This window comes from Lupinus angustifolius, chromosome LG04, assembly GCF_001865875.1.
Source record: "Lupinus angustifolius cultivar Tanjil chromosome LG04, LupAngTanjil_v1.0, whole genome shotgun sequence".
NCBI lineage: Eukaryota > Viridiplantae > Streptophyta > Magnoliopsida > Fabales > Fabaceae > Lupinus > Lupinus angustifolius.
Genome location: NC_032012.1, coordinates 11,690,947 through 11,707,773, shown reverse-complemented (window position 1 = coordinate 11,707,773; position 16,827 = coordinate 11,690,947). Strand labels below are relative to the sequence as shown.

Genomic DNA, 16,827 nt, shown 5'->3' with positions numbered 1-16,827 from the left:
TGAATCAATGAGAAAATTGAATGAATGAGAAATTTTTGAATGAATAAGTGAAATGTTTGAATGAATGAGAAATTTTCTTCTTTGAAGTTCAGAACTAGAACTGCAGAACGTGAGTGACAGGGAGGGAAGGGTGAAAATGAAGAGAACGTGAGTGACAGGGAGGGAAGGGTGAAAATGAAGAGGTGATATGGAAACTCTTGTGTTTCTAGTGAGAGAAAATAATGATTTTCATAAAAATAAAATATTAAAAAACAGGAAATAAAATAAATAATATTAAAATAATGTGACACGTGTCATCTTGCAATTGGTATGAGGGGGGGAGTTATCTCCTCACACCAGGAGAAACATTACTCTCAATTTTAAATACCCCATAATCATGGTGTTCCAAGTAACAACATTTCTGTGCGGCATTTCATCGAACAAGAGACATGCATCAACAAAAGAGAGTAAAACGTAGGCATTTAGAAGAGATGTTGAAATGTAAACGTTAGAGGTACATGAATTATGGGTAAGTTGTGAAAATGGGTACATGATTTTAAGGTGAAGAGAATGCAGAAGGAATCAAAAGGGACATTTTTTCTGTGCATTTTGGAAAAAAGATGAAGGGTTTTATGAGGAGAAGATGCATTTTTCAAAGATAAAGCTCATGAATTGAAGCTTCTTACAAAACAAGACAACACTTTATGTTTCATATGTTATGTTCTATTGGCTGCATCTGTTTTTTGTTTGTTTGGTGAGGTAATGATCATTTCATGTTAATAATGTTTACAATTAGATTTGAACTAATGAATTTAGTTGATTGTCACATAATATAACATGTGAAGTAATTTTTGTTTGTGGTTTGATTCTATGTTACGAGTCTCACATTGAGTAGAAAATTAATCTCAAGATAATAATAGATTAATAATTTGAGTTAGACTCTCCTCATATGTTTAAGTCCTAACATACTTAAGTATATACTCATATTAAACATTGACTAATTCAAGTCTAGTCAAGTCATGAAAACTCATTGAAGAGAGTTTTTATACTACTTTTTTATTTATGATATTTGATTTTCATACATTAGTTAAGAAAAATCAAATTCTTTATTACAAAGACTAATGTTAACAACATGTGTAGTAACTTATAAATGAAAATATTTACATAAATGGTGAAAAACAATAGCATATAGAATCAAAAGCTAGTAGGAAGTGTTCTCATTTTCATTATTTCTCGCTAGAGTTAAAAAATAAGAAATAGTAATCAAAGTAACATTTTCACTAATTAATATTCAGAAGATATAAATCCAAAATGAAAATGAGAAAGAAACCAAGCATAGATGCTTTAAAACATGTTAACATGTTGGTTATGTTTGTTGATAAATAAAAGAAAAAAGTCACTAGATCCAGCTCTTGATAAGAGATTTGCATAAACCTTTGAACTTTCACTTTTCATTCATTTAAAAGTTTCCTTCGTGACTGCCTTTCCTCCCCTCTTGACTGTCATCTTGTCCAAAATCTGTTCAGGTTCTCTGTCCACAACGATGGCCTCAGTTGAAACAGGAAGAATGTTTGATGTTACCAACGATCCCACATGTTTTTTGAGCTGAGATACGTGGAACACTGGGTGAATTTTTAAGTCTGCTGGAAGATTCAAACCATAAGCCACCATGCCAACCTTGCTAAGAATGGCATAAGGACCGAAAAACTTTGGTGCTAGTTTAGCATTACTCCTATTAACAACCGAAATCTGCCTATCAGGATGAAGCTTAACATAAACCAAATCACCCACCAAGAATTGTCGATCTGATCTATGCCTATCTACAATCTGTTTCATCCGCTCTTGTGCCCTCTTTAAGTGGAATTTTAAGAGCCTCAACATCTTATCTCTTCGAGTCAGACTTCTATCCACTAGTTCTACCTTGGATTCACCTGGAAGATAAGGCAAGTATGCAAGGGGGTGGTTGACCATAAACTATCTCATAAGGTGTGGCTTTAATGGCTGTATGAAAAGTGGTGTTATACCACCATTCGGCTAAGGATAACCATTTGCACCATTGTTGTGGATTATCAGAACACATACACCTCAAATATGTCTCTAAACATCTATTGACAACCTCAGATTGGCCATCATTCTAAGGATGATAGGCAGAAAAGAGTTGTAGATGAACCCCTTGTAAAGCAAACAAATCTTGCCAAAATTTGCTTATGAAGATGGGGTCCCTGTCACTTGTGATAGAATCAGAGTAACTATGAAGCTTGAACACATTATCTAGGAAAGCTTGGGCAACATTGGCAGCAGTGTAAGGATGAGACAATGCCATGAAGTGACTAGCCTTGCTGAGTCTGTCTACCACCACAAAAATAACTTGTTTTCCATAAGATAGGGGCAAGCCTTCAATGAAGTCCATAGTAATATGTTGCCATACATGATTTGGAATAGGCAATGGTTGGAGCAATCCTGGTGAGGTAGTGGTGTCATATTTGCACCTCTGGCAAGTTGGACAATTAAGAATAAATTTCCTCACATCCTTGGTCAGGCCCTTCCAATAAACCACGGATTTGATTCTCTGGATTGTTGCATTTCTGCCAGAGTGGCCACTTGTTGCAGTATTATGCAACCATTGCAAAATATCATCCCTAAGCTGTTGATCCTTGCCTATAACCAACTTTCCCTTCCTTCTAAGCTCATCATGATCAATTTGTAATGCTTATGGTCACCTGAATCAGTCTGGAGCTGCCTCATTAGTCGAGATAACCCTTCATCTGTATGCCAGGATTGTTTGATTCTTTAAGGTGGAAAACGAAGTTCTAGGAATTAATGGAAATTCGAAGAAGAAGGTTGGAAAGAATCAGGGATTCCTGTGCCAGAAAGGATTCTGAGAATTGTTTATTAGAGATTGAAGAAAGGATTACAAGAAGTTTAGAAACTTTGGAAATATTTGTTATTCATCACAATGGATTACAGTTTCTATTTATAGTTAACAGACTTAACTATCAACTAACAGTTTTCTAAAAAAGGAAACAATTATAACTGTCATCTAAATACCCACTTAACATAATCTTCCCTTATCACAGAATCATACATCAACCAACAAGAAAATGGTTCGATTTTTGGGAGCAGCACTTGTTGGGAGGGACAACCACGTATCGTGAAAGGGATTAGTTCCTTACCATTTTGGGTGAGGGATACCTCTGGTGGTACCAAAAATACAACAACTAAAGATAGAAAATCATAGTTAACTGTCCTAGTCAAATATCACTGCCCTAAATAGATGATAGATTATACATCAAGACTAATAAAAATCCATGACCAAAAACTTAGACCCTATGGAGTTTAATGCCAACATGAGATATGCAAATTAATATGATTCTATAATTCTTGAATTTCCCTGAACCTGTTAGGCCAACAACAGTGGCAGTAGCTCAAGTCTTCGGCGAAGGCAGTGCCGAAAATCGAAGACGTGGAAACTAAAAAAAGCCTCCATTGTTTGGACAATCTGATGCTCTATGCCCAGATCCCCCACAATTGAAACAAGACCCTCCAAAGCTACCTCTGAAATGCACATTCAAATAACATATCAGCTACAAAATACAAGTATACAAAAACTTCGGGGACATTTGAAAGAGTTTATATAAAAGCTTATTTACTATATAGGTTTATCTTGTTATCATGTAAGCACTTAAGCATGTGTTTGCAAGAGCTTATAAAAATAGGCTATGACCTTCCTATAAGCTGTTTTTAGCTTATTGAAGCTTGTGAGATAAGTTAAAATGAACTTGTAGGAAGGTCATAACCTCTTATGTGATAAGTGTTAAATTAAGTTGCTTGTAAAATTGCGCCATTAATATCACATTGATGAAGCTTATTATAACTTGTAGGAAGAAAATCACCAAACAAGATAAAAATGCTACTTTAACTTGTCTACTATAACCTGTCTGATGATGAAGACCTGCTTGATTGTCTACCTCCAATTAGCCTATTATCCTCATTGCTTTTTCCTGTTCGAGACCGGCTGCTTCCGCCGGGTCTACTACTTCTACCACCTTTCTTAAATGGATCACCAAAATCATTATCAGAGCCTCGGCCACGACCACCGCTCCCGCCCCATCCACGTGAGGTTTTAAAACCTCTTTGATCCCTAGAACCTCTTCGGTTACTTCGATCTCTGTCGGAAAACCTCCCATAGGAGTCACCTGCAGGCCCATCATCTTGCAATGGAGGTAACTGCTAATACATAGCAACATATGCAATCAGTTTATAAAATCAGTAGTGCAATAAATTGTTACAAAAATATGATGCTTAGGTTCTGGAAAAAGACATGCATACACACACGCAATATACAACATTTGCAAAACAAAAACAGTAACCAAATATTGTAATTCACCTTTGTGATCTTGGAAATAGTGCTGCCAGGAGGTATCTCCTTTTTAAGTAACTCCTTTGCAATGTCCTCTGGAAGATCGAAAACGGCTCCTTGAGTCTGATATGAGGTATTGGCAGTGTCAAACAATTTGAAAGAAAAAGTTCCAAACAAGAAAACATAGAAAAGAACTAAAGAATATATTTCAAATACAGACCCTTTCATCTGCAATTATATGTATTTTTCCAACTTCATCAGCAGCTGGAGAATAAACATCTGAAAGAAACCCAGTGACTGATCTGGCTGAAAAGAATCTTCTAGAAATATCTGAATCTCGAGTCAGTTTCAACGTAACCCACCCCTGCAATAGCCGAATTTTAATGAGCTAACCAGATAGCAAAAGGGTGCAAAAAACAGAATACATAGTTGTTTGGACATTGGACAATGGATTAAGATCAATATCATCGGAAAGTCATACGGAGAAGTCTAAGCAGTAGTTATGTAAAGCAAAATTACTGGTTTGATAACAGGTATTGCTGACTAAAAAGTAAAAAACCAAAGGCAATGCATAGAATCATATTAGACTGAATAACTTCAACTGGAAATATACGCCTCCTTATACCAGTATACCTGCTCATGGGTGATAAGAGACCGGGATGATGGAGGTCGAGAAAATCCACTCAGCTGTGCTAGTGCAGCTGCAAGGGCACTTGCTCCTTGTTCTTCAATCAGTCTTTCGGCAGTTGGGGTGAAAAATGTAACAGACTCGGGATGAACTCCATTAAGTGTGGCAACAACGTGTTTAGCGGATGACTCCAAAATCTCTTCCATAGCTGGTGGACTAACAAACTCAAATTTGCAGCCTACATCATGCTCAAGGGATCTAACTGTTCTTCTCTGGCTACTGGTATACAACAGGATGGCATTACCTTCTTTTCCTGCACGCCCAGTACGACCAGAGCGATGTACGAAAGTTTCAGGATCATTGGGAAGCTCATAATGGATGATCTGAAGGAAACAAGTAATACCAACAAAGCTTTTCAATATGTTGAGAATAGAGTGGATTTCAGTACTAAACCCAGGCATACATAAGAACCTTCTAATACAAATATTGATCTTAAACTTCTATACAGTCAGTGAAAAACAAATTTGAGAGTGGGAAGAAATAATTAAACAATGAAATCAAAGCGAACATATATTTATGTGCACCACTCACTGTTTAGTGTTTACACATTTCGTCAAACATAAAATTCTAAATCTTGAGTCCAATGAAATCGTGCATCGCATCCTTTTAACTTACCAAATCAACATTGGTAATATCAAGTCCACGAGCTGCAACATCAGTGGCAACGAGCACTGTGAATTTCCCTTGCCGAAAACCATTTAATGTTCTTTCTCTTTGATGCTGAGATATATCACCATGCAGTGCTTCAGAAGTTACACTATTTGTCAATGACAAAGATACTTCATCAGCATCTTTTTTTGTCCGCGTAAAAACTATAGTCTTCCCACCCTTTGCATAAACCTAAAAGACAGTAATATTCATTGAAGTTATTAATCCATTTGTTAATAAGAGACAACAAAATGTTATTGCATCATCTACATGGAATAACTTTTGGTTAATGAAACCAGTAATAGTAACAACAGTTATATTACTCAATGTAATGACTAAACAGAACCCTCAGAGTGCAAATTGCAGACATCTGAACATCAAGCTATGAAGAAATTTAACGAGTGCCAACTTACGGTTATAAGATCAGAAAGAATTGTTCGTTTTGACGAGCCGGTGGCTAATATAGCATAAAGTTTTATCCCTTCAGCAAGCTTTTCGTCTTCATCACCAACCTTTGTAAAAGGAAACGAGAAAATCATCATCATAATCACGATTTATTGTTTTTAGATCGAAATGCATCATAATCATGTTTCAATTGTTACTCTACAGCAACAAAAAACCTACCAAATCAATTGTCAATGGCTTATCCAAATATTTTCTAGCCAACTTCTTCACCCACGCTGGCATTGTTGCGGAAAAAAGCATGCTCTGCCTCTCCGATGGAAGCTTTTCTAAAATCACTTCCACATCCTCCTCAAACCCAACAGCAAGCATTTGATCAGCTTCGTCGAGGACCAAATACTGAACTTCACTCAGTTTAAGGGTGTTACCATTTATCAGGTCAATTATTCTACCAGGTGTTCCAACCACTACATCAACACCACGCGAAAGCGCCCCTTGCTGAATACCATAAGAAACGCCTCCGTAAACGCAAACTGTGTTTAGATAAGGTGCGGATTCTTTGATCTCTTTCTCTACTTGCTTTGCTAACTCCCTTGTAGGTGCAAGGACTAATGCTCTAGGAAGACGACTAGACCGCCTGCAATGAAGAAAGAAATGCGTAAAATGTATATCAAACAAATTGCAACCCTGAAATTAATCAAGTACATTTCACATGCCATGAATCATGATTACCTATGAGGGATACCATGTTCATCTTCAGTAAGGCCTTTAATAATTGGAATCCCGAATGCTAATGTCTTCCCTGTTCCAGTCTTCGCCCGAGCAATGATATCTTTTCCTTCTAGTGCAGGTATTAACACAGCTCTCTAATCACCAAAAAAATCAAGGAAGGTAAATTTTCAGGAAGAAATTTATAGTCAAACTCCACAATGTGGTTGTGGTACAAGTCAGAAAATTCACATGAACACTAGTCACTACAGTGAACACAACTAAACAAGTGCAACTCAAACAAAAAAATGTAACTTGAACAACTTGATTTGGATAACTTTTAGACTCTCACAATTGACAAAACTATCTACCATCTTGATAAGTTATCCAAACCACTTGTCCAAATAATACCACTCTCGACTCTAATGCCTAAGGGTCTGTTTGCGAGTTGAGTTTTGAAGGGGAAATGAAAGACTTCAGAGTCATCTCATAAGTGTATTTCATAGCTCTCAAGTCTTTCCCTATCCTTCATTACCCTCCAAAAACCAACTCGCAAACACACCCTAAAAGCAGAAATGTAGAATAAATAACCCGATTCGAAATGAAAAGTATAACATGAACAATTGATTCAAACAACTTCCTGCAACACCTAATAATTTATCATTATGAGTTAATAATATAGGGCCATCTCAGGTAAACAGCTTAATGAAGCATTTATTCAATAAGCTTTTTTTGAATAAGCTAAAAAACTTATAGGAAAATTGTATACTATTTGCATAAGTTGTTCTCAAAAGCTGAAATAATCTCTCTATACAACACTTGAAATATTTAGAACTATAAGCAAAGAAATGAAGCATGTATGTGCATTATATTAAAAAGGGTACCTGAATGGGAAAAAGATGAGTAATGGCACGTTTATGGAGTGATTCCACAAGACGAGAAGGTAAAGCAAGCTTTGAAATATCAAGTTCATGATCCTCAACTTTATTATCAGAAGACAATGCATTAGTTTCAAAGTCATGGGCAAATTCATTGTTTTGGAGTATCCCTTTGAAAGCTTCTTCACTAAGCAGAGAAGAAGAAGAAGAAGAAGAAGCAATGGCAGAAGGAAGAAAGATGAGCCTTTTGTTGTTGTTAAAGTGAGAGTTGGTGTGTAATGAAATGGAAGTACAAGTTGTTGTTGGTGTTGAAGTTGTTGTTGTTGTTGAAGTTGTTGTTGTTGTGATTGGTTTCTTGTAGAGAAGAAGATGATGAGATATGGAAGAAATAGCAATGATTGAAGCCATGTTTTGTGTTTTCAGTTTCAGAGAAGACACCACAAGATAAGCCTACATCTACCTCAATCAACGTTATTGGTTCTCATTTTTTACAACAATGTTATTCGAGTTGAGTTTATATTTATCCACTTCTAAATTCGAATTTTAAAACTCGATCTCGAATTTTAAAACCTGAGTCCAAACCCAAATGTAACTAGTTAAAAATAATACTATTATCTTCAAACATTTTGAGTTTCGGGTAACCTAAACATGACACAGAAATCCAAAAATTTACTACTAAATCTGTATTAGCAAGAGAAGTTTACTAATATTAAAGTTGTATTAGTAATACAAAATGATGGTTAGGCTGGTGTAATTCATACTGTGTAATTCAAAAGCTGAATTAAAGTAATTCATTTGGCACTAAACAAACACAATGTAATTCATAATGGTGCACTACAAAAAAATAGTCGTTACCGTCAATATTATTGACAATTGGGAGTGTTGTATGTATATATGTTGTATGTATTTTTTTTTATGTTCTAATTTCAATCTTGTATACATAGTATATGATTTAATTTTACTTAATAACTACTCTTTCAAGTTAATTGTTTGTCTCACATTCATTGCCTAATTGCATTTCTAATAGGTTTGGGGCAAATTTGGGGTAGGATATAAATTGTATTAAACCCGAACCCGATGATATTGGGTAAAACTCGAACCAAACATATTACATCGGGTTTTCCCAATTAAATTCAAGTTGGGTTTGGGCGGGTACTCACAGATTCAGTTTTCATCGTCATCCATATTAGATTGGTATTATATATATGCTTACCTAATTTGCCATAGTCATGATTGGACCCATATAATTGGATTTTACCGGATTTAGAGTCAGGTTCGAGTTCAAAATTAGAACCACTTAATGTTTATGATTGGGTAAGTGACAAGACCCATCCTATCACATGGTCAGCCATATTTGTAGTATGTAAGTACATATTCAATCATGTACATGTCTTTTCTCCCAAAGTAAATAGTACATTTTATTATAACAATTTATAATTTAATATTTTTATTATTGTTTTTCAATTGTTACGCTAGTTACTTATGACATTCTTTATCAAATGATTTATTGTCATAATGTAAATATCATTTCGTATATGATTTATTCATTAATTTTGTATTATATATATATATATATAAATGATTAACAAAATATTTATATATTACGTATCCATAATAATAAGTAATATTTAGAAGAGTTTACCCTAAAGTGATATGTATTATATTTAATCAGGTCTAGATCGGGTTCAGGTTCAAACACTAGCTCGATCAACATGTGAGTCGGGTTAGCCTTCAGGTATATGGTTGAGTTTGGGTTCAAAAAATAACTCAATGAAAATTTAAGATCAGATAAGGGACAAACCTTTGGACTCATGCTCACCATAATATATAAGACTTATTGTCTATTCATTATTTTGTAGTTATAATATAGTACAAGAGTGATTTAAACATATCCTTAGAATTGTTGATATTGACTCTTATATAATTTGGATTACTCTTCACAATATACCATATTTTATTTGATTTAATTACACTTGCCATCATTTTTGTTTAAGAAATTACACTTATCTCTTACCATGGTAGTTAGTATAGTATGTGTATAATAAGGGATGTTTTATATAAGTTTAAAAAGAGAGTGATGTTTTATATGATTTCACTAAAATGTAGGATGTGTTAGTGTAATTTACTGAAACTAAATTAACTATGAAAATAAGAAATAAGTCAAGGCCATATTTAAAAATTTAAGAATCTAAAATTTATTTTATTTTATTTTATTTTTTATATAAAAAACATACGCTTGTCATGTCACTCTACATTTTTTAGTTATCAATATCACAGTAAGATAAGTTTGAAAAAAAATTAGACTTTTAGGTAGTAAAAATTTACTTAAAACATAAAAAATTTCAAAAATGATCAAAAAGTTGTTTAGGTTTGCTGATTTCTTTTTTCAATAAATAAAATCATAAAAAAGTTGATAATCACCATTGTATTCATCGATATTATTTAGTGGATAGATTATGTTCTAAAACTATATTTTTACTTTAAGTTGAAAGATATTTATTGTGCATTGTTGATTGATTGATTTTGCTCATAACTAATTAATCTAAGCGCTTGTTGCGATGGTTTAAGATTATGATAAATATAAGATTTCTGATTGCGAATTAAATTAAAACTTCAGATTTTAAATGTGAATGATATATCCTAATTTATTCTATTATTACCCCGATTTTAACAGTTTTGTTTCTAAAGATTTAAGGAATTTTAGTTCAAATTTAATTTTAATATTTTAAGATCCAAACATAAAAAAACAGAAAGATTTCAAAAACTAATTTCGAATAATATCTTCATAGATGATTCTTATTGATACAATAGATATACTAGTATAATTATATATAAGACACATAAAAGATCAAAGGGTATTGGGTAAAGTAAGAGTGAGACTTGTGTTTATTATAGCTTGTGCAATATAATCGACTAGCAATAAAAACAAAGCAAAGTAACAATCAGGTTCGATGAATTTCTCCAATCCATATCCCTTTCTCATTATCCTTAATCATATTTCTATAATCTAGTTTGTTTTAAATAATTGTATTTCACAAACACTATTTTGGTCGTGGTAACTGTCATTGCGGCCGTTACGATATAAATTATTTTGTGAGTAAAAAAATATTTTTAATATTGATGTGGCTCGAAGCAGTTGGGTTGCGACCTAATACAGTCAAATGTAGTCCGATACAATTATGTTGCGGTCAAATCATTATGATTCAATGTCACTCCGTAATTATGATGTGATACTTTTATAATGGTTATCGCAACCACATCACATTATGCAATCTACAATAATCGCGCGCAATATTATGATTTTGGAGTCTACATAATTATGTTGCAACTACATGATCACATTTTTTCTCAATATCTCACAATTTCGTTAAACAAAATGCAACCATGATTGAAATACTAATCCATATGATCAATTTATTGAACTTTTCAGGTCACTTTCTCTTTTGGTGCCATGCCTATGATTCATAACCCATCATCTATGGAGAAAAGACAATTGTTTCTAAGAAGCTATGAGTTCAGTAGAAAGAAGAGCTTCACTGAGAAAATTAAAGGGTCATTGGCACTTGTCAAGAAAGTTTTGTGGCCAAAGCTAAAATCTGCTAAGAAGTTGAACAAGTTTGTTCTTTCAAGGTTCAGAATCAAATGTGGCTTCCATTACCGTAGGACAAGGTTTTCAAGGCTTTTAAAGGCTCACAAACGCAAATTTGACTCTTGTTCCAAATGTTTATGCTAAAGGCACCTCTTGAGTTATTGTGATGAACCCTTTACTTTGTTTTATTTTTGTCATATTTTATATCTTTTTCTGGTACATGTCATTCACAAGAAAAACACATTTATAGGTGAGAAAACCTTTTCTTCCTATTTATTTTTTTGTATACTACTAACTTACTAAGAGTATCTTCTCACATTTTCGAGTAAAGAACTAATTATTTTGGGGTTCGTAGTTGTCCTTACAACTAATTATTTCCCACATGTATCCTCGCACTTGAGGCAATCCTGTCCAAGCCGGGAACATCCACATGTACATGAGGCTAACTCTTCCAACGGATATTTTTTTCCATCCACAAGACTCAAACCCGAGTTCTTGCTTAAAGGGACTCAAACATGTATCACTTAAACCAACGTCCATTGGTTGGCATATAATGGTTTGTATACATATTGTTAAAATTAGAATTTCAATATACTATATTTAATGTTTCCAAAATTATATATGTTTTACAAAGTACCCTTTATAATCATGCACTACTCACTCCATCTTCCCATTACATTATAATTAATGATACATAATTAAATAGATGTATGTTGGAAACAAGTTTAATTAATATACTTAGAAACCTTGAAAAAATCTTATAAAAAAGACCAAAATAATCTGTATTGGGCCATGTAACTCACGTCAATGGGAATCGTGACCAGTACCTATGCAAAAATGTTACAGAATAAGTCTCTCATGTAATTCAATATTGATATCTTATATCTATGCATATTTACAAACATGAAAGTCATAAAACAACAACAAAACAATGAAGAAAAGTTTATTACATCTATCTCTAAAAATCTCTAAAATATTTTTCTATTTACCATCAAAGTATACTTTATGTTGTAAATAAAAAAATACATTTTGAAGTTCTCTAAAATAGATGTATAAATAATGTTGTTTGTTTACTTCACTTGTAAACAAGATGAAGAAGAAATAAAGCACGAGGAAGAGGAAGAAGAAGAACAAAGTAAAGAAGAATGAAAGCTGTTTTTAAAGAAGAAGAATGAAGACAAGATATGATGAGAGGTAAGTATTAGAGTCTAGTTTTATTGTATTAAGCATTATTTCATTTACAAAGCAAACCTTCCTTTTATAGCATCAATCAACTTACTACTTACTATAAACAGAAAGTACACACTAACTAGATTAACTAACTAAACTGAATTACAAAGTATTAACAACACTTCTCCTTAATTCAGTCAACACTCAATCTTACAATGCCTACTTCAACCTTAACTTTTCAAACATCTCCTTCTTCAATGGCTTGGTGAAGATATCTGCGAGTTGTTCTTCACTTCTGCAGAACACCATCTTCAACTTTTTCTTACTCACTTGATCTCTTAGGAAATGAAATCTTGTCTCAATGTGTTCGCTACGACCATGAGCCACTGGATTCTTGGCAAGATGTATGGTTGATTTGTTGTCAACCATTAATACCGAGCCATTACCTTCTTCCTTTAGCTTCAGTTCTACTAACAATGTGTCTAACCAAAGGCCTTGACAAGCTGCCATACACGCTGCTATGTATTCTGCTTCACAAGAGGACAAGGCAATCACGTCTTGTTTCTTTGAACACCATGAAATTGTGAATTGCCAAGCATAAACAGATACACTGTTGTGCTTTTTCTGTCAAGTTTATCTCCACACCAATCCGCATCACTAAAGCCAAGTATATCATAACTAAGGTTGCTGAAGTGGTTTGGTAGTAGCAGACCAAAATCTATGGTGCCTTTGATGTATCTAAGCAATCTTTTGGCTGCTAGGAGATGACCTCTTGTTGGTGCTTCCATAAATCTGCTGATCAAGCCTACAACATGCACAATGTCAGGTCTTGTGTTGCAAATATACCTTAGGCACCCAACCATTTGCCTGTACATGGTTTTGTTAGCAGCTAAGTCATCTTGGAGCACTAGATTTCTTGCTTTAACAAGTGTTGAAACAAAGTTGTAGTGTGACATGTTGAATCTTCTCAAAACATCAGCAATTTACTTCTTCTTATGTATAACAATTCCTCCTTTGATTCTAGTGAATTCTATCCCTAAGAAGTAGGATAGGTTTCCTAGATCACTCATATCAAACTCACTCTTCATAGCTTGCTTGAATGAATTGATCTTACTCACATCATTGCCTATTACTAGGAGATTATCTACATATAGTCACACAATTATCATTTGATTTAGCTCTGCACCTCTTAAGTACATACCATACTCAGCTGTGCATTTAGAGAAGCCAAATTTCAACATGAAGCCATCAATCTTCTTATTCCAGGCTCTTGGTGCTTGCTTAAGGCCATACAAAGCCTTATGCAATCTATACACCAATCCTTCACTCCCTGCTGATTTTACACCTCTTCTTCTAATGGCCCATTCAAGAATGCTGATTTTACATCCATTTGTTGAATGCACCAACCTTTATAGCTCGCCAATGGTACCACCAACCTTGTGGTTTCCATTCTTGCAACAGGGGCAAAGACTTCATCATAGTATAGGCCTTGTCTTTGAAGGAATTCCTTTGCCACAAGTCTAGCCTTGTATTTAGTCACTTCTCCCTTTGGATTTATTTTTACTTTATAAACCCATCTTACATCAATGACCTTATTTCCTTTTGGTAATTGAGTGAGCTCCCAAGTTCTATTTTTCTCAATGGACATGAGTTCTTCTTGCATAGCCTCAAGCCAATGACTCTATCTGGATGCTTCTTCTGAGTTTACTGGTTCCATTTCAGCCAATAGAGCCATGTGAACCAGCTCTCCTTCAATGGTGATTTCTGAGTCTGGGAAGACTTCATAGTCACTTAGTCTTGATGGTGGTTTTCTAGCTCTTTGTGGTCTTGTTTGGTTTTGAATTTCTTCAACAACTGGTTGATTAGTATGCAATAGTTCCAAATCTACTAGGCCTTCATCAAACTGCATTATTGTGTGTCTTGCTGGGTCATTGCTTGTTTCATTCCAATTCCAACTTTGTGTTTCATCAATTCTCACATCTCTACTCAACATTATCCTATGACTTAGTGGATCATAAACCATGTATGCATCTGTAGTATAATACAAGCTTCTTGCTTCTCTCATCAAGCTTCTTTCTTTGAGCTTCAGGTACATGAGCATAGCAGATTGAACCAAACACGCTGAAGTGATCCACCCTTGGTTTTGAGCCTGACCAAGCATCTTCAGGTGTGGTTTCCTTTAGCCTTTTTGTAGGACATATGTTCATGATGTACACTGCTTTAGAGACAGCTTCACCCCAAAATCTTTTTGACATAGACTTTGTTCTGAGCATACTTCTTGTCATGTTAAGAATGGTTTTGTTCTTCCTTTCTGCAGTACCATTATGTTGTGGGATATATGGAGCAATTACTTCATGAGTCAATCTTTCCTTGGCACATAAATCTTTCATCTCATTTGACAAGTACTCTCTTCCTCCATCAATTCTCAGGGTCATCAATTTCTGTCCACTCTGTCTTTCTACTTGAGCTTTAAAATTCACAAAGATTGAGAATACCTCACTATTCCTCTTGATAAGGTAAACCCAAGTCTTCCTTGTAAAGTCATATGTGAAGGTCATGAAGTACCTGTTGTTTCCCAATGAGTGTTCTTCAAATGGGCCACATACATCTGAGTAGATCAACTCAAGTGACTTTGTTGATCTAGTTGGTATGTGAGACACAAAGCTGCTCCTACTTTGGTTACTTGACAAACAATCATCACACAGTGTGCTTGGACTAATAATTGATGGTAATCCAATGACAATTCCTTTCCTGCTCAGAAGCTCAAGATTCTTGAAATTCAGATGGCCATACCTCTGATGGCAAGTCCAATTATCATGAGTTGTCTTAGATAGTAGGCACTTATGATTGTTGACTTGAATCCCAATCTTGAAGGTTCTATTTTTGGATAGTGGAACTCTCAAGATGAGATTCTTGTCACAGTCATACACATTTAGCATCTTGTCTGCCATGGTCATTTCATACCCTTTCTCAAGTAGTTGGCCAAGGCTAAGCAGGTTACTCTTCATCTTAGGCACATACAGGACATTTTTGATACTAGCACTCTTCCCATCCTTTCTCCTGATTGAGATATCTCCAACTCCTTCAGCATTGATGGAGCTATGATCAGCAAACTTCACATTACTCTTGGCATTTTCATCAAGTCTCTCAAATCAGTCCTTGTTGCTTGACATATGGTTGGAGCACCCTGCGTCTAGATACCAGCAGTCATCCTTGACCTCCTTTTCAGATGTGACCATTAGTAAGACTTGTTCCTCCTCAGATTCCTCCTCTTGAGCCAACCTGGCTTCAATTTCTAGACCACTGCCATGAGCAACCTTGAACCTACACTTAGATGCAAAGTGACCAAAATTCTTACAATTAAAGCATTGAATTTTCTTCTTATCAAACTTCTTCTTGTTTCTCTTTAGCATCTGGTCTTGTCCACTGCCTTTGTTTCCAGAAAATGAGTTTGAATCATGCCTAGTTCCTTCATAGGTTCTTCCTTTGTCAGATTTCCATTTATTCTTGAGTTTCTTTGTGAAGTTGCCTTGGTTGAATGACCTTCTGCTTGCTTGTGCTTCGAGTGCTTGATCAGAGTTTCTCTATGAGTTTCTTTCCTTGATTCTTTGTTCATGAGCCTCTAATGTGCTTTGCAATTCTTCAATCTTGAACACCTCAAGATCCTTAGACTCCTCTATGGCAACAACCACATGATCAAATTTGGAGTTTAAGGTCCTCAACACCTTTTCAACTACCAATTGATCCCTCATTACTTCACCACATCCCTTCATCAGATTTGTCAGTAATCTGATTTTGGTGAAGTACTCTGCAATTGTGTCACCATCTCTCATTTGTAGCAATTCATATTCTCTTCTCAAGGTTTGGAGCTTAACCTTCTTTACCTTCTCTACACCAGCATAGCATTTTTTAAGACTTTCCTAAGCTTCTTTTGCTGTTTTTGCATTGAAAATCTTCTCAAAATTCGATTCATTCACACATTGATGAATCATGAATACGACCTTACAATCTCTCTTCTTGCAATCTCTGTGAACAAGTCTCTGAGCCTCGGTTGCATCCTCATCTACTGATTGATATCCTTCTTGGATTATATCAAGTACTTCTTGATAACCAAACAAGACCTTCATCTATATGTGCCATCTTTCATAGTTCTTGCTGTCCAGAGTGCGCAGTGTCATTGTGAAAGCACTGTTTATAGCCATGAATGAATGAATGAGTTTCCCCTTTCACACAAATCCAAGAATCGAAGGAATCACCTAAAGCAAAGCTCTTGATACCACTGTTGTTTGTTTACTTCACTTGTAAACAAGATGAAGAAGAAATAAAGCACGAGGAAGAGGAAGAAGAAGAACAAAGTAAAGAAGAATGAAAGCTGTTTTTAAAGAAGACGAATGAAGAAAAGATA

The 16,827-nt window shown here is 34.8% G+C and overlaps 1 protein-coding gene across 3 annotated transcripts; it reads right to left on the bottom strand.

Annotated features, from left to right (window-relative positions):
* On the bottom strand, positions 3,191–8,161 carry LOC109345858 (DEAD-box ATP-dependent RNA helicase 3, chloroplastic-like). 3 transcript variants are annotated; one of them, XM_019585101.1, is made up of 10 exons: positions 7,670–8,161; positions 6,810–6,943; positions 6,300–6,714; positions 6,089–6,187; positions 5,643–5,867; positions 4,973–5,350; positions 4,560–4,703; positions 4,367–4,462; positions 3,914–4,206; positions 3,191–3,534 (listed from the first exon to the last, which is right to left on the bottom strand). In XM_019585101.1, exons 1-10 carry the CDS (start codon positions 8,069–8,071, stop codon positions 3,450–3,452), a joined length of 2,271 nt encoding a protein of 756 aa, XP_019440646.1. In that variant the 5' UTR covers positions 8,072–8,161; the 3' UTR covers positions 3,191–3,449. The 3 variants fall into 3 exon arrangements, with proteins under 3 accessions (XP_019440646.1, XP_019440647.1, XP_019440648.1); XM_019585103.1 differs by lacking the exon at positions 3,191–3,534 and having other exon boundaries at positions 4,094–4,206; positions 4,556–4,703; XM_019585102.1 differs by lacking the exons at positions 4,367–4,462; positions 4,560–4,703.